This window comes from Dunckerocampus dactyliophorus, chromosome 11 (assembly GCF_027744805.1).
Source record: "Dunckerocampus dactyliophorus isolate RoL2022-P2 chromosome 11, RoL_Ddac_1.1, whole genome shotgun sequence".
In the NCBI taxonomy this organism is placed as follows: Eukaryota; Metazoa; Chordata; class Actinopteri; order Syngnathiformes; family Syngnathidae; genus Dunckerocampus; species Dunckerocampus dactyliophorus.
The window spans coordinates 30,140,628-30,158,410 of NC_072829.1; the positions used below are offsets into that span (position 1 = coordinate 30,140,628).

The 17,783-nt window shown below is 45.9% G+C and overlaps 1 protein-coding gene across 1 annotated transcript; it reads left to right on the top strand.

Annotated features, from left to right (window-relative positions):
* Positions 1-1,522: 1,522 nt before the first annotated feature.
* On the top strand, positions 1,523-17,006 carry sparc (secreted protein, acidic, cysteine-rich (osteonectin)). The gene is made up of 10 exons (XM_054792735.1): positions 1,523-1,637; positions 8,741-8,806; positions 8,931-8,999; positions 9,602-9,686; positions 11,739-11,860; positions 12,019-12,139; positions 13,771-13,904; positions 15,894-16,042; positions 16,115-16,263; positions 16,387-17,006. The coding sequence occupies exons 2-10, from the start codon at positions 8,750-8,752 to the stop codon at positions 16,413-16,415; spliced, it is 915 nt and encodes a 304-aa protein (XP_054648710.1). The 5' UTR covers positions 1,523-1,637; positions 8,741-8,749; the 3' UTR covers positions 16,416-17,006.
* Positions 17,007-17,783: the final 777 nt, after the last annotated feature.

A 17,783-nucleotide genomic window follows, 5' to 3' on the forward strand; every position in this document is an offset into this window, starting at 1 on the left:
CCTTTTAGCTCGCTGGCAAACACTGCTCGACTTAACGATCGATCGGTGGACTTATGTGGTCGCCTGTTCGAGCCCGGCGTGTGCAGGGCTGACCGCTTACACATCCAGGCCTAGCGTACCTTTCAGGTAGAGGGTGCTTGTTTTGAAAATGGGTTTCAGTGTTTTTTGTTGTTTCCCGCCATACGTCTAGCATGCAGCTAGGCCGGCAGCGTTGACAGAGAAGACAAAAGGCCTCACGTCTTGGCGTTGTGGCGTGGTGGTGTTGTGGCGGCGACCTCAAGATGCAGAGAGCAAGACCCAAATGCAGGTAAAATGTGTTTTTTACTAACCATAGCTGCTGTGCAGCGGCAGGGATACAGCAAAGACAGGTTTGCGCAGCACGTGAAGCTGACTAACAGTAAGACAGTAAAGGAGACCAAAAGCAGACTTGAACAAAACAAGAAGTAGTGCAAAATAAGAGCCTGAAATCGGAACTAATGCACAAAACAGTAAAATAACCAAACTGTCACGCAAGCAAACATGCAGGACGCGCCAAAAGGAAAGTACTCTTTTCTTCTGAGATGTTTCTTTTGGGGGCATAAACTATTGCGTAGCTAACTGCAGGGGAAGAAGTTCCGTCACGTCTCAACGAACGCAAGCAGGCAAAGCAAGCGCCGGCTTCAGAACTCGGCCATGGTGCATTCACGCTCTTACAGAAAGCAGGATATTTTTAACTCCTTTCAAATATGCACATCTTCCTCACTCGGGTTGTAAAAAACTATTCCAGCGTTGCAAAGGGAGCCACAACGAGAAGGCTGAAGAGCCGCGGGTTGCCGACCCCTGTTGGAACCAATGCAGATTGAGCAGTTTCAGCAAGAATCTGGCTTTCACAGCCGCAAATCCAGCCTACAGAAGGCGGATTAGAAATTGGTTTGCTTTGCTTTTTGTGTATGCTACCTAGCATTTTTAAGCTTTTTAGTGCGTCAGTGAGCATAAGATTACCAAAAATATGGAGAAAACGGACATCAGATTTGAAACCAGCGCCACACAATTAGCCAAGGGGAGGTGGTTTCTTCTTTGTTTAAAAAATTGTGTAGACCAGCGTAACGCACCATAGAGTGGTTGCAATTCACCATGAAAAAGGAGAGAAGAAGAAGAAGCGTAGGTGCGCCATGACAGGAATGGCTTGTACTACACGAGCACTACACTCAACTAAGTACACAGCGTATTTATTGAAGTAAAAGTATTGCCCAATAATACAGCTGACGTGTCCTCACCTGTTAACGCAAGGCTCTTGAACTATGAACACTGCTTCACTTCACAACGTTCAAATGTGACTTCGAGCATCGCTTGCACACGTAACGGCTTGAAGAGACGATTTCTATTGGCAAGATGTGTACAAACGTAGACTGCTTGTCTCGATGCAACGCTTCTATTTATTTCCCTTCACCAGTAATTTGCCGTTTAATGTCAACAAGAGTAGTTAAAGCCCCTCCCGCCATGCATAGCTGGTGTGCGGGAGGGGCGAAAGTGAAGGCTGGAAAGGGGGAGGTCAGTGGCTGAGGAGGACGTCCCACAGCAAATGTCCTGTGAGAAAAGTGTGGAGGTGCTCAGATCTCCCCCACGTTGACGTCTCTGCTGGTTCTCTGCTCTGAAAGGTAAGAGCGCTCACTCAGGCTCACTTTCCCAGCGCGCAGTTTTTTCTTTCTTTCGTCCCTCGTGTTGGTCGACCGGCGCTGTCGAGCTAAAAGTGCGGGAAACTTTCAAACGCAAAGAATGGAGTTAAAAATTGTTCTTTTGTTGTCTGCATGCCAGCATTAATGTATCAGTCATGTGGCAAAGTGCCGCCCAACGCACAATGTTCCTGTAGGAATTGGAGCAATGCGGGACCGTTGTGTGTGCGTGTAAACGCAGTGGGAAAGAGTCGCCGCTGGATGGAGTTTGTTTGCCACATCGGCAGCGGGGTGAGGGAGGGGGCGAGGCTGGGGGAAGGCCCTCAGTCGTATCTTTGAATTAACAGGAGCGAAAAATTGCTGGAAAGAGAAGACGACGTCTCAGCCTGTTGTGAAGGAATGCACGTTGCCACGGCGACCACTCAGCAGCTGTTCAAAGATTACTCGGCTTCACAAGCCTGCGAGACGCGCAGACTCAGGCACACATTCCCACACGGAACGAATGTCCCAGAATATTCCCTTTTTGTGTGGAACAAGGCAGACAAGTTGTCCATCTCAACCTGGAGATGACCTGCACATCGTGTTAGCGCTTCAGCCTCAATTCCAAATGTGATGAATGGATTTGATGGGCTAGTTTGTATTTAAAGTAGAATGGACACCATCTTGTGCAGCTGTGCCAAAGCACGCCGGTAGATCACTCCCTGACGCCTCCGGAGTCATGCTGGACAGCGAGTTGATGGCTCGGCCTTTTGTATTTTTTTTAGCAAATGCTCAATGCGCTCTCGACAATTTGGTGACACAGAAACATCTTCAGGTCAAAAGGGCAAAGTATTTTATGGTTTCAGCCTCTCATCCATACGGAAACAACGTTCTGGGTGACCTGAAAATACTATTTCAGGGTTATGGTTAGGGTTAGATTTAGGGTTAGGGTTAGGGTTAGGGGACGGCATGGTTAGGTGGTTGAGTGGTCGTCTCCCAACCTAAAGGTTGCAGGTTCGATCCTGGATGCTGGAAAATGGAATGCCAGCCGGAGCATCTGAAACTTGCAGCTCCCCCTACAGGACGCAGCTGACACAAAGCAGGTGCATGCTGGGAACGAGAACGCCTGATGCATCCTTACAACTCCAATGCTAATAAAAACACAGGCGATGTTTCTCAGTTGGCGCACTTCTGTACTTACAGGTATTCCTTTGAGTGCATCAGCGCATTCACACTGAGAAGTACAGAAAAATGCACTGCAGTGTTCCCTCGTTTATCGTGGGGATATGTTCCCAAAGTAGCCCACAATAAGTGAAATCCGGGAACTTGATTTGCACGAAGGAGATTGATCGACAATGGTCTACAGCCAATCAGGACGCAGAAGACAATGGGCGGTGCAGACAGACGAGGAAGGAAGAGAGAAACACTCAACTTCCCACAATGTGATTCTTCCTAGAGGGCCAGGCTCGAAAAACCACTAAAATTGCGCTAAAAAAATCAGCGAAACAGCGAGCCCGTGAAAGGTGAGCCGTGCTGGAGGGAGTCTGTCTTTGGAGGAGGTGACCAGGGATGGCTGGGCTTCTCTATTGAGACCTCTGCCCCTTGCAAGCCGCACACGGATAAGCGGAAGAAAATGGATGGATGGATTTTAAATAAGAAAAATGTACTTAGAAATAATGCATGTGGTATAAAATCAATACAGCAGAATGTCTTAAATTAGCTCGTTATGTCGGAGACACATTTTTTTTAAGTCCGAGCACTTACACAGTGTGCGGGTCTTGCACCGTGCAGGATTTATTATGTCCTTCTCCAGCTCAAGAGGCTTTTGTTTTGTAGGAAAGGGAATGAGAGCGAGTTGCTGTGGCAGGCAGAGTGGGCGTTGCTTCATGGAAAGTCGCACAGAGACTTAAAAAACATCTCAGGTTACTTTTCCTCTTCAGTGAGTTTGTCTCTATGTCCTCTTCTTGTTTGGGCCTCTTTGTGTTTCATTTCCTGGTCTGAACTGTGAAACCTTTGTCTTGCTCCCCCCAAATATAATTCAAATATTCATTTACAAACGTAACAGCAAGGTTGTTTGCCCCACCGCTGCTGTATTAGCTGAGTAGGTGACACAACTAGCTCATAAATAAAACATTGTGTGTGGACGCTCTTCCTGCGTGAACGGATGCGTGAAATGATTCCCAGCTGAGGAAGACGAAGAAGATTCCAGTCTTCCATCAACTTCCTCTTTCATGTGTCTGGACCAGAGAAGGAAATGAGACTGTACCTGCTTGAGCGATGAGAAGAAAGCATTTCAGCTGCAAAGTGTGTGTGTGTGTGTGTGTGTGTGTGTGTGTGGTTGTTTTGCTGCGCTGTGTTGACACTCACTAAAGCAGCAAATCAAACACATTTAGCGAGCAAAGAACTCATTTATGAGGCCAACTTTGACCGTGGCGGTAGCTTTCCAAATAAAATAGTTTGTTTGGCTCTTACGTCACCTCCTCGCGTCGTGTCCCTCCAAGTCAAACACCTGGATGAGAGCATACGGATTCGCTGCTCAATGTTGCTTTCTTCCTTATTTAGATCAGCTTCTCCCAAAGAGACGCTTTCTTATGCACACTGTCACTCTCTGGAACTTTCCATGACGTCTGTGGACCATCAGCAGTCATTGTGGACATCTGTATGTGGCAACGCTGTGGGCAAGACAAAGCGAGGTCCGTAAAGGCAAAGAACGAGAACCGTGACCTCCGACTTCACAAATGGTCGTTCTCCTCAATGCAAGAAGGTCTTTCATGAGGAATGGAAGCCGTTCTATTTGCAAAGGAGGAACAAGTCCATTTTAATGGACAATGGGTCGAATCTCTGTTAGGCATTTCTGTGTGGAGTTTGCATGTTCTCCCCGTGTGTGTGGGGGTTTTCTCCGGGTACTACGGTTTCCTCCCACATTCCAAAAACATGCACGTTAGGTTCACTGGCGACTCTAAATGGTCCATAGGTATGAATGTGAGTGTGAATGTTTGTTTGTCTATATGTGCCCTGCCATTGGCTGGCGACCAGTCCAGGATGCACCCCGCCTCCTGCCCCAAGTCAGCTGGGATAAGCTCCAGCATACCCGCGACCTGAGTGAGGATGAGCAGCATAGAAAATGGATGGATGGAGTTGACAATGCTCGGTGGTCTAGCGGTACGTCATGTCAATATACAGTAGGCAAAGACGACATAATGGGACAGTTAAACGGAGCAGAACTGTCCTTTCTTGTCAAACTAAGTGTAGAGTAGATCAAACTAGTTGAGTGGTTTTGATGTTGGTTTTTTTCGCGACCCCTCGCTAACTTTCATCACAGGAAGATCTACAATGTCGTTGTCGTTCAAAGAACGTCAGCTGAAGCGGAGCATGAAGAACGTTCAAGATGTTGATGTTGAAAGCAGGTCAGAACACGAGCCCCGGCATTTCTCCACGATGTCTGCAAGATAACAACGTTTTTTTGTGTGCTCGCTGCACGGGCGTCAAAACAAAGACGCTTTTATGGACATCTTCATTTCACAAGCGATGGAGGCAGAGAATGTTCTCGTCTGTAACAACGTCTTGTTCAGCCACCATGAAACATCTGGGAATCAAACACACGGCTCCTGCCAACCTGTGTACTTCAATGTGGGGCACTGCCCCCCGCTAGTGACATCGTCATGTCAACCATGTTTAAGAGGACAGGAGGTGTTTCCCAGGGAACCTTCTCATGTATGCAAATGCTAATGAACTCCACATGAAAGTTCAATGCAGAGAAAAGTTGGTTCCGTTTTGAGGCAGCAGTTCTGTGAAGATTATAATTAGGCCTGTCACGATAATCGATAAATCCAATCGAACAATTAAAAAAAAAAACAGGTCGATAATTATTTGACGCCCTTGATGAATTGACATGTGCACGTATGCGTGTGTTTGCGTGTCTGCTCTTCTCTGAGATACACAGGCTGGCTGACAGGATTGGTTCTATAATGGAATGAATGGAGAGAGTTGGCTCTCATCTCATTCAGCCTCTTTGTGGAGGCGGGGCTGCTAGCTACTACCCCAGCAGCAGTTAGCTTCGTGAGCCAGCATAGACATGAATGACGGCAGAAACGCGATGCCACAGTGTGGGGATATTTCGGTTTTAAACAGAATGAACACTGTGAGCACATGAACACCGACGACCAGCAACTGGGAAACAAGTCGAACCTTGGCTACAGAAGGTGCAATGTGGTTTTTGTCCCGGTAGCTGAACACCAGACCAGCTCTACACCCTTGCAAGGGTACTGGAGGGTACTTGGGGAGTTTGCCCAACCGGTCTACATGTGCTTTGTGGACTTGGAAAAGGCATTTGACCGTGTCCCTCGCAGCGTCCTGTGGGGTTGTGATCCGGGAGTACGGGATTCGTGGGGCGCTACTACGTGGCTTTCGGTCCTTGTACAACCCAAGCAGGAGCCTGGTTTGCATTGCCAGCAGTAAGTCCAGCTTGTTCCCGGTGAACGTTGGCCTCTGCCAAGGCTGCCCTTTGTCACTGTTTGCCACAGTTAGTCAATCACATGAATGCTTTTAGTTTTCACTCTCTGCTCTTTCTGACTGGGAATGGAAACCATGCCCTCTGCTACCGTTACTACTACTACTACTACTACACTACCATCACTGAGGTCCGGTCCAGTCCGCCCCCTCATCCACCATAAAAAAAATACGAGCTGCAGGCTGAAAATGGCCCACGGGCTGCATTTTGGACACCCCTGGGTTAGGATTGAGAGCCACTGGCCTCCAGCATGAGGATTGAGGTGGATGGTTCATACTTTGCTCTGAGACTGTTTATTTTCTGTGACCTGAGTGCAGACTTGAAGGCTTTGTCTCATAGGTTCACAGTGATACTTTTTGGGAGTGCCACAGTCTGAGCATAGAACCGCTTTTGCGCTTCCACGGGGAAGAATGAACATAAATGAATGTGTTGAAAGCACGGTCCACTTTTCTCCTTAGGGCGTCCCTTGTGCTCCCTTGTGTGTGTATTGATTTGATTTATTTTTACTTGTCTGGCTGTCCTCTCACTTTTCCACCAATGCCCATGGCCAGGGCGAGGGAGGTAGGAGACGCGCTTACCCAGGTGGAAGAAAAAGTAGTTCCAACCAACCATGTGTCATTCAGACAAGATCTCAATCATTTAGCTACATTCCACCGTTCCTGTTTATGTTGTACATTATTGCAAATTACACAAGTGTCAAAGTATCGCTTGAGAACTGATTTTAGAGCTTAAGGATCTGGTATCGGAGGTTTTTCACTATTGAGCCGCGCATCACTACCACCTCTTTCAGTTGGATTTTTGTTTGCAATAAATTGCTTACGAATATCGTTTTTGTCTCACTATCATTTCTTCTTTTTGCATTTTGAAGCTCTTTTTAGAACCTTCTGTACGATCCAACAGTGCAAAATGTACATTCTTGTCATTTCTCAACTGCTCCTAGCATTTCATACTGTAACATGCAGTACCGTGTTCCCCCGCTCTCTCGCCATTCACCTTGTTCACCTTTCGCAGACTCGCTGTTTTTTAGTGCGGCGGAGTCCTGCAGCGATATGTTTTAACAAGGATACAAAAACCGCTACAGTACAGCAGAACGGCGCCAGGACGACGAAGGGGCACGGTCAGAGCAGTAGTTTGACCTTTTTCGAGGGTGTTTAAACAAGAGAGAAATGTGATAAAATGTTAATGCCTGTCTGAGAAAAGTGTACAAATTCAAGATTCAAGATTCAAGATTCAAGAGAGTTTTATTGTCATGTGCATGGTAAAACAGCAGTTATACCATGCAATGAAAATCTTATTCTGTTCATTCTCCCAAGAAAAGAAAGAAAACACAAGAAAGAATAAGAACATAAGAAACATAAACATATATACCAATAAATTAAGCAACAAAAACAGAAGAGACATTAATACAAATAAATAATACAAATAAATAAATAAATAAATAAATAAATAAATAAAGTGCTATGAGTGTGTGTGTGTGTGTTGCGTGCGGCGTGTGCGAGTGCTTCGTTGAGAAGCCTGATGGCCTGTGGGTAAAAGCTGTTTGCCAGCCTTGTGGTCCTGGACTTCAAACTCCTGTAGCGTCTGCCTGACGGTAGGAGTGTGAATAATGAGTGTTGTGGATGTGTGCTGTCCTTGATGAGGTTGTGTGTTCTTCGTAGGACTCTAGTTTTATAAATGTCTTGCAGTGAGGGGAGGGCTGCCCCAACAATGTTCTGTGAGGTCTTGATCACCCGCTGGAGTGCCTTCCTATCACGTGTTGTACAGTTACCGTACCAAACAGTGATGGATGCGGTAAGGACACTTTCGATAGTGCATCTGTAGAAGCAACTCAGGATTGTGGTGGACATGCCAAATTTCCTCAGTCTTCTCAGGAAGTACAGTCTCCTTTGGGACTTCTTCAGAATTTGTTGGGTGTTGTGAGACCAGGTGAGGTCCTCGCTGATGTGTGTGCCAAGGAACTTGAAGGTTTTCACCCTCTCCACCTCAGTCGAGGGGTTTTGCAGCCTTAAAACATATAGAATCATTGTAACAAAAAAATCGAGTTGGCTACTTAGCGGGTTTCACTTATTGTGGGCTGTTTTAGGAACCTATCCCCCACGATAAACGAGGGAAAACTGTACATACATGAGTATATGTACTGTACAGTATACACACACACGGGATGGTATACTATATTTTAAACTCCAAAGTTTGTGATTACTTTTCCCCTCAGGCTTCTCAACGAAGCACTCACACACGCCGCACGCAACACACGCACACACTCATAGCACTTAATTATTTATTTATTTATTTATTTATTTGTATTATTTATTTGTATTAATGTCTCTTCTGTTGTTGTTGCTTAATTTATTGGTATATATGTTTCTTATGTTCTTATTCTTTCTTGTGTTTTCTTTCTTTTCTTGGGAGAATGAACAGAATAAGATTTTCATTGCATAGCATAACTGCTGTTTTACTATGCACATGACAATAAAACTCCTGAATCTTGAATCTACTGGTCACTTTAGAACATAAACATTAAAGGCGAAGCACCTCAGTGTGTTGGAGCTGTTTTGTGTACATGTTGTGTGACACTGTGCTGTTGCGTTTGCATCCACAGACGTTTACGATGAAGGTGTGGATCGTCTTCCTCGTCTGCCTGGCAGGACATGCCATGGCTGCCCCAGTAAGTCCTCCGAGGATGAGTTCTTCATTGTCGTCTTCCTGTAGCACTTCCTGTTTTATTCCTTGATACTCTGGCATTGCATTTACAAGGTGTGTGTGTCTGTGTGTGTGTGTGTGTGTGTCAGACTGAGGATGAGCCAATGGATGAGGAGCTGGTGGTGGATGAGGCCATAGTGGAGGATCCAATTGTGGAGGTGAGTCGGCATGTAGCAATGGAAAGTTCCTCCATGTGGAGCATCTTCTTGTCTTGGGTTGGTTGGGTCTCATCACGTTAGTCCTGCTGATACCATCAGTGTGGAAACGAGATGGTTTGTTGTTCTTCCTCGTCATCATCACCATCATGAGTGATCCAAGTGGTGCAAAGGTCAAAGTGTTTCGATCAGAAAGTAGGAGCCGATATAACGAAGCAACACGCGTTGTGAAAGTCTCTTACTGTCTCTTACTGTGTTCCAAAGTGTTTGTCCAGGAAACAAAAAGAGGGTCGGCATGTGAACACTGGCTTCCCCTGGGCACCAGTGGGAGCACAAATACCACAGCTGGAAATGTAGCCTGTCAGGAAGTCGTGATGTTTTACCGACTTCACCTCATGCTCGTTACTGTCGGCCGTTTTGGTGCCACGGCTTGCAGGCCGGTTCCTTCAGGGAGGAACCCTCTGGAAGTGGTCCAGTTTGACCTCAACGCCTCCGCAGCTGCAAATAAAAGCTTCTTTGTAGACTCCAGTGTTTGAAAATTCCTCAGTGAGAGCGTCACACGCTTCAATCCGCTTCCATTCTGACCTTCGACCTCTGTTTCCCAGGAGGTGGAGGTGGGGGCCAACCCGGTGCAGGTGGAGATCGGAGAGTTTGACGAGGCCATCGAGGTTGAAGAAGACGTTGCTGAGAGTGAGTGCGCACACACACGCACACACACGTAGGACCACAGCAAGCCGCGCTGCATTTTAGCCTCAAAGTGGAAAATCCAGCATGGAAATGAGAGAGCGCCGTGACCTCAGTGGGGGTAATGACAGAGTGCAGACCAGCGTGCAGGAAGCAGGCGCCACGACAAACACAACCAGAACAGCGCAGCTGGACCGCAAAGACACACACGGTAGCAGTTATTGCGCCATAATATGGTGTACGCACATAAGAACTTAAAGTTCCATAGTTTGATGCAAAAAGTTTCCCCAAGATCTGAACTGCTTTCGTGCTATTAGAAGGAGCCTGTCGCATGGAGCTGCAAAAGTGTACATGCATGAAATGATTCTTTCTCCTCTGTCGTATTGCATGACATCATGGCCACCAGCTTCTTTAACCACATTGAAAGCTATCATTTCAATATACATGCAATCAAAAATGTAATGATCAAGCCACTCGGTTGGACGCAATAATGTATTACGTGACGCATGCGTATTCACTCCTCTGCATCTCTGTGTGGAGTTGGCATGTTTGCACATTCCAAAACCCCCATGCATGTTAGGTTAATTGGCGACTCTAAATGATCCATAGGTATGAAAGTGAGCGTAAATGATTGTTTGTCTATATGTGATTGACTGGCGACCAGTCCAGGGTGTACCCTGCCTGTCGCCCAAAAGTCAGCTGGGATAGGCTCCAGCATACCTGCAACTAGTGCCCTAGTGAGGACAAGCGGCATAGAAGATGGATGGATGGATGGATGAATAGCTTACGGAGGGGGTAGCACACTCAAGATGTCTTTTTTGTGTGTCATTATCACACTGGCCCTCCTCCCCCTTCCCTTGCTCATCCAATCAGCAGTCAGAACACAGCGTAGATCAGGGGTCACCAACTTTTTTTCTTGTGAGAGCTACTTTTAGAAGATGCAAATGGCCACGAGCTTACTCATTTTTGTAGAAATGATTTTCATAGCTTATTTCAACCCAAACAGATCAAATATGCTTGTTTTACTAAAACATGAACAAAATGCTGGCGTCCACAACTCACATGTTGTATTTCACAATGCAATTCTTTCTACTGTTCTTTCATTATTAACTGAAAACCTGAATGAAAAGCAGGCTTGCAGGCACCTCATGTGGTCGTGGGGGCTACCTGGTGCCCGCAGGCACCACGTTGGTGACCCCTGGTGTAGATGCATTCACGGGGTTGCGGTGAGTCGAATATTTCACACTGTTTTTGAAAATGCACAGTTCTTCTACTTTGGTATTAAAAAAAGGAGCCTCAACAAGGGGCTGCGGGTTGCCGACCGCTGGTCTAAATACTCACGTGTCACCATTGTTTTCTGAGTGGCCACTAGGCCACCACACGAGCCTCCACCAGTGGTGACTGCCTTGTCCCAAGACTTCATTTTGTCAGTCTGCTCTTTCTGTGAAGGGGACCAGACTTTGGAACTCTCATTTAGAATGACAGAGCAACAGTAATGGTTTTAACAACGGCTAAAATCAAACCAACAGTGTTCACATGAATACTATGAACTGGTTTCCTTTGCTTAGCTTAGCTTCTGTGTAACTACCTCAGGTCCATCGCGGTACAAATGGCCTAGTGTGCGTACTGCGGGTGTAACAATACGTGTATGTGTATCGAACCGTTCAATACACACGTGTACCGAACCGTGACCCCTGTATCGAACAATACGCAGTTTCGTATTTATTTCATCAACTTCTGACGGCGCTCTGTGCCGAAAGCTCAGTGTATCTGCAATCGACTACTCTGGCTTAGGTTGCGTTGTCAAGCACAGAGCCGCTGAGCTCCGCCTCCCACATTCATACCAAGCTGAAAATGTTGAAAAATGTTGGCAATTTCAATAAAATTAAAATAAAAAAAGTAAGGTAATTTATTTTTGTAGCGAAAAAATATCGAACGTTAATACAAACGTATACAAACAGTGAATTTTGTGTATCGTTGCACCACTAGTGCGTCCACCGTTGTACTCTGTGATCATATTCGTGATGATTTTAAGACCCAGGTGTGTTTTGTCATCAGACCCATGCCTGCAGCACCACTGCAAGAAGGGCAAAGTGTGCGAGGTGGACGAGAGCAACACCCCAATGTGCGTGTGTCAGGACCCCTCCACCTGCTCCCCCGCAGAGGGACCATTTGAGCATGTGAGTTCATCGGCATCAAGCATTTCTAGAAAAGCCCTACTTAGTGCCGTGTTTTCATCGAGACCGGGAGATGTCCAAGTGGCCCCCAAAACAGGAACTGACCAGGACGGGCTAAAAGATTCCAAAGAATTGTGCCTCACTGCTCTGCTGTTGTGCAGGTTTGTGGCACTGACAACAAGACCTACGACACCTCCTGCCACTTCTTTGCCACCAAATGCACCCTGGAGGGAACCAAGAAGGGTCACAAGCTGCACCTGGACTACATCGGACCCTGCAAAGGTGAACCAGGAAACAACATGAATGTTTTTTCCATCGCCCACACTTAAGTACGGTGGCCGAGAAGCGCAAAACACATTAACAAAAAGCAAAACAAACCACAATTACACCAATTACACCCCCACGAATCAGACATGAAGTGGTGACATTTGCAGTTGTGGCAGGTGTTGGCGGAGGACATTGGCGTCATGTTTTGTGGCACACATTTGAGCTGCTTGACGCGCACGTGCGGCTGATTGTTGGAGTTGTTAAAGGGTCACTGACATGATTTATCAACTTTGCTTAAATATGTTCTATATTGTTTGTAGTTATGTTCCACGTTTTTTGTTTTTTGAAAGTGAACGGTAAATTCCTACAAATGACATTTATAGTACGTGGCGGGAGACATGTTCACTGACCGCCCCTTTTCTGCAGCGGTCAGTGAACATGTCTCCCGCCTTTTCGTGAATGTGTTTTGCACTTCTCAGCCACCGTACCGAACTCTACTACTGCATAAAGTCAAATCAGCGCCTCATGTTCTATTTTTAAAATACACGATGGATGGAGTGTCAATGATGAGGTTTTAATGCATGAGATAGTGATGCACATTTCTTACGACACAAGCCAAAAAAGCTGTTCCACATACAAAAACACCCACAACACAGTTGTCCCTCGCCACAGCACCGTTGGAACATGGCTCAAATTCATGAACTAATGAATGAATTCCATCATGATGTCTGTTTGGTGGTTTACTACGGTCTATTACTATCATATTGTGGTCACTTGGCATCAGTCATGTTACACTGATGAAACATGACCTTGCAGTACACGACCTTGGCACGTAGCCAGCAGTGGATGCAGAGTCTGGCATTACATAGTAGAAAAAAGTGGTACGTTTTTTATTATCGCTGATCATATCTACTATATTAGATCATATGAGAATAAAGGTGATTATTGGGGTGTTATTTCCTGTCTAGAGGGCTCTAATCATGGTCAAAGTTTTCTACGCCGTATGAAAATATTCCATTTATTAATATTGAATCTTACTTCATGGAAATTCACTTCTGGTGGTCGGGTCTGGAGCTGATTAACTGCCACAAGCGAGGGACGACTGGACTTCACCGTGGCCACAAGTTCCGAAAGCTCAGTTTTTAAGGACAAAAAAAACAAATGACATTTGGTAGCGGATGAAAGGCCAAATGCATAGAGAAATGTGCATTTTTAAAATAGCTGTGCTCGTGTGGACGTAATCAGGGCGTGTGACGTCACACTGCAATGAAGACACGCCACAAATAGCAGCCGTCAGCCATGTTTTTCTTGGTGTTGTTTACATTCTCTCTTATTGGACCACACCACTTTGAGGTGGGACCGTGTGACTGAGCGGCTGCTGCTGTGTGTGCGTGTGTGTGTGTGTGTGTGTGTGTGTGTGTGTGAGTCAGCTCAGTCACCAGAGGATGCGTTCAAACACGCCTGCCTGCCGAGTTGGTGCAGCTGTTCGGGAACACACCTCAGTCGGCACTGGGCTGGCAAGGCTCAAGTGGAGAACCAGAGGAGGGAATTTTCACGCAAACTCTTTGAACCTTTTTGAACTTTGACTCTTCATGTCACCAAATCATAGTAACAATATTTAAAACTCTCGTGTGTGTTTGGTGCAGACATCGAGCCCTGCCTGGATAACGAGCTAAACGAGTTTCCTCTTCGCATGAGGGACTGGCTGAAGAACGTCTTGGTGACCTTGTATGAGCGCGACGAGGACAACAACCTGCTGACTGAGAAGCAGAAGCTCAGGGTGAGTCCACACGGACTGAGTGTCCTTCACTGACTGAACACATTTACTTTAACAAGTCACCTGCACACCTCATTTAGCAGCTAGTCTGCTTGTTCAGATGAAAGCATGCGATACTGTTCCACTCCGGTCCTGCAGGTGTCATTAAGGCTTCTTGCAAGTGTCTAGTTTTTACAAGAGAAGAAGTGTCTTGGGTCTTGGGTTTTTTCCCAGATTGAAGAAGACGAAGTGCAAGTACAATAGTGTGAGACTACGTCGTCCGCCGGTACACTTGAATATGTATGCTGTGTACACCGTGTGCTGCGCAGTGTCCCAAATCCATTGCTGTCGCGCACTTACTGTAAATGTCAATCACAATATTTGTTTCTGCTTCTTCTTCTCTCCCTTTTAATGGTGAATTGCAGCCACTTGAGTTTGCCGCTTCCGTTGCGCTACGTAACCAAGATGGTCACTGGCTGCTCATTCGCCATGTTGAGTGTTTTGAGTATAACATCTGAGTACTGACGGTGCATTTTACTGTACTTGTCAGTGCAAACATACACTGTGTTCCAAATTATTATGCCAATAGGATTTTAGTATCACAAAGATAAACGTTTTTGTTTTTCACTGAAACTGATGGATGGAATTGTGTCGGACGACTTTCATCATTAGTTTGACTGGTGAGCCCAATTACAAGAAAACTCCTTAAAAATGATGTTCCACATTATTAAGCATGCCACAGATTTCAAGCAATGTGGGAAAGAAAAAGGATCTTTGCTGACAAAAATGCGTCAAATATCGCGATGCCTTGGACAGGGCATGAAAACATTCAATAATTCACAAAAACCTCCGTATGGTTGATTCAGATGACAGCCAGGACTGTGCTGGTGAAGGCATCATGAGAAAGGTTTTGTATGGAATCAAGAGCACCTGCTAAAAAGCCATCACAAAGCAGCAAACAGGTACTTGAAGCTGCTGATGCCTCTCAAGTCCCATGAACCTCAAGGTGTAGGACCCTCCAGTTATCCTTGCAGTTATGCATAAACCTGCTATTTGGCCACCCCCAACAAATACTCACAAGTGTAAACGCTTGCAGTGGGCCAACAAATGCATGGAAAACAATCCTGTTTGCTGACGAGGGCCGTGCAACCTCGGATGGTCCGGATGGATAAGAGTGAAGTAGAAGATGGCCAGCGTATCTCAACCAGGCTGTGATGTCAGCAAGGACATGGCTGAGTCATGTTTTGGAATTGCAGTCATTTGGAGAGAGCTGGTAGGCCCTTTATGGTCATTGAAGGTGTGAAAATGACCTCAGCAAAGTATGTAGCGTTTCTGACTGACCACTTTCTTCCATGGTACAATATGAAGAACCAAAATGACCTTGATGCATGACAATGCACCATCTCGTGATGCAAAGAATACCTACCTCTCTGTCATTCAAACTCATGGTTTCGAGAACCCTGTTTTCGAGAACCTATGGAGCATCGTCAAGAAAAAAATCTATGAGCGTGGGAGGAAGCAGCTGGGGGAGGCTACTCTGACAAATTCAAGCAGAAATGCTCCAAAAACTCCCAATTCAATGTAACAATTATGAGGGTTATGTCAAAGAAGGGATCTTATGTTAACATGTAACTCAGCCCGTTCAAACGTTAGTGATTGAAGTAGCTTCTGCTTTCACTAAATAAGACCTCCTGATGCTGCAAATTCAACAAATGACCATTTTCGGTTCAACCAGGGAAATGCTTTGAAACTCTGCTGTGCATAATTTGAACTTTTTATTTTGGAAATTGGGAGGTTTGTCCAATAACATTCAAATTGTTCTCTAAAGGTTGATGACTTTCTATTGATTCTTTGGCAAAAATATCATTGGCATAATCATTTGGAACACAGTGTACGTCTGCACTCACAAGTGTAAGTACGGGCGTGCACCAATTGAGACACAGCCCCCGATTCATTTTGTGTGGGACTGGATAAAGGAGGCACTTGATCATGTGACCTGTCGTTGGCGTTCAGGTGAAGAAGATCTACGAGAACGAAAAGAGGCTTCAGGCCGGCGAGCATTCTCTGGACCTGCTGGCCCACGACTTTGTGAAGAACTACAACATGTACATCTTCCCGGTCCACTGGCAGTTTGGACAGCTCGACCAGCACCCCACCGACGGGTAAGAGTGCTCGGCGGCCGCCGCCCTTGTCCCTCTCACACCGCGTTGACCCGGCGTTTGTTTGCACCGCAGCTACCTGACCCACACCGAGCTGGCCCCCCTGCGCGCCCCCCTCATTCCTATGGAGCATTGCACCACGCGCTTCTTCGAGGAGTGCGACGCCGACAGCGACAAGTACATCGCCCTGGAGGAGTGGGCCGCCTGTTTTGGCATCAAGGAGCGTGAGTACCGACCACCACGGCTAGCCCGCTTCTCCTTGTTTCACCCGCACAACTGTAGTCGAGGTTACGGCTGATGTTCCATCATGATCGATGTTTGAAAAGTTGCACTTCATGTGTTCACAGAGGATGTGGACCAAGACCTCATCATCTAAGCTCCGCCCACCAGCAGCAGTGCCACAGCTAGTTGCTTCTTTCGGGAAGTGGTGCTATTAATCCCCAAATGGAAAAAAAACCAAGTCAGTTTGGTGCTAACTGCCTTCATCTTTGCTGCCTATACCACTAAAAAGTTTCCCAAAAAACATGTACTAACATCACTTCAGTAAATGTATGATGTTCAGTAAATGTATGTTCAGTAAATGTAATGATGTAAATGTATTTTTTGTAATATTTAAATATGTTTGAGGCCTTCCGATCATCAACATCAATTACAACTCCGAGGAGACAAAAGTGTAAAGTCCAAAATAAAGTTGGGAAATAAATAACAATAATAATAATAATAATAATAATAATAATTCCCTGCGCTTTGCTTTCTGCTGCTTCATGTACTTTGGTTGTCTGTTTTGTGGCTGACTACTGTGCTGTCTGGTTGCCGTGGAGACGTAGAACACACGTGTTCAAATAAAGAAGACTGAAATGTTATACAAGGGGAAAATCTTGCAGGCTGAGAGGTTTTTTTTTTGTCAAGAAAGTATTTCTGACAACAGCAGCAAAGCTTCCTTGAAGAAATAAAACATGAACACATCTCTGCATGCCTTTTATGTCCGTGTCCAGCATCAGAACCTCAGGAGACACTGTGGACCTCCACGTTCTCGTCCAGGAGGTGGGGGATGCCTCATCGGGGGTCCCAGCAGGAACCAAAAATGGAACCTCCCACACCCTCCATTAAATTGTGTGGGATGGAGCCCACCTTCACCACCACCTTCTTGACCTTTACAGTATAGTAAGTGTCTTAAGTGTCCCCCCTTGAAAATACAGTGTTCCCTCGTTTGTCACAGGGGATAGGTTCCCAAAATAGCCCACAATAAGTGAAATCCACTAAGTAGAATAGCCAACATTATTTGTTCACAATGATTTTTTAAGGCTGTAAAACCCCTCACCATACACTTGATACATGTTCTCACATTTCTATCTTGTTTAAACACTCTAAGTTCTCATTTCGTTTGAATTTGAATGATCAACCTAAGTTGGACACGAGAAATTATTAAGTGACTCGTGTGTTTCACTCCTGACCGTGCCACGTCATCATGGCACCGTTCCTTGCTCCTGCTGTATTTTCCTCACACGGGTAGCTAGTTTGCTAGCCATGACCACAACAGGAGACGACACTTGGAGACTGATTGACAATGGTCTACAGCCAATCAAGACGCAGAAGACAATGGGACACAGCGCCGCCTTATGCTAAAGCACAGAACATCACTCAACTTTGCGATGTGAATGCGACTGACAGGCTCGTGTTTGGGAATGAACGCTCATATGAAGATGAACACACACGCATACATATGAGGACATAAGCTTCCAGT

Coding starts and splice junctions, on each gene's coding strand:
- sparc (XM_054792735.1), top strand. CDS start 8,750: ATGAAGGTGTGGATCGTCTTCCTCGTCTGCCTGGCAGGACATGCCATG. Junction 9,687..11,738: donor TGAAGAAGACGTTGCTGAGA/GTGAGTGCGCAC, acceptor TTTTGTCATCAG/ACCCATGCCTGCAGCACCAC. Junction 12,140..13,770: donor CTACATCGGACCCTGCAAAG/GTGAACCAGGAA, acceptor TGTTTGGTGCAG/ACATCGAGCCCTGCCTGGAT.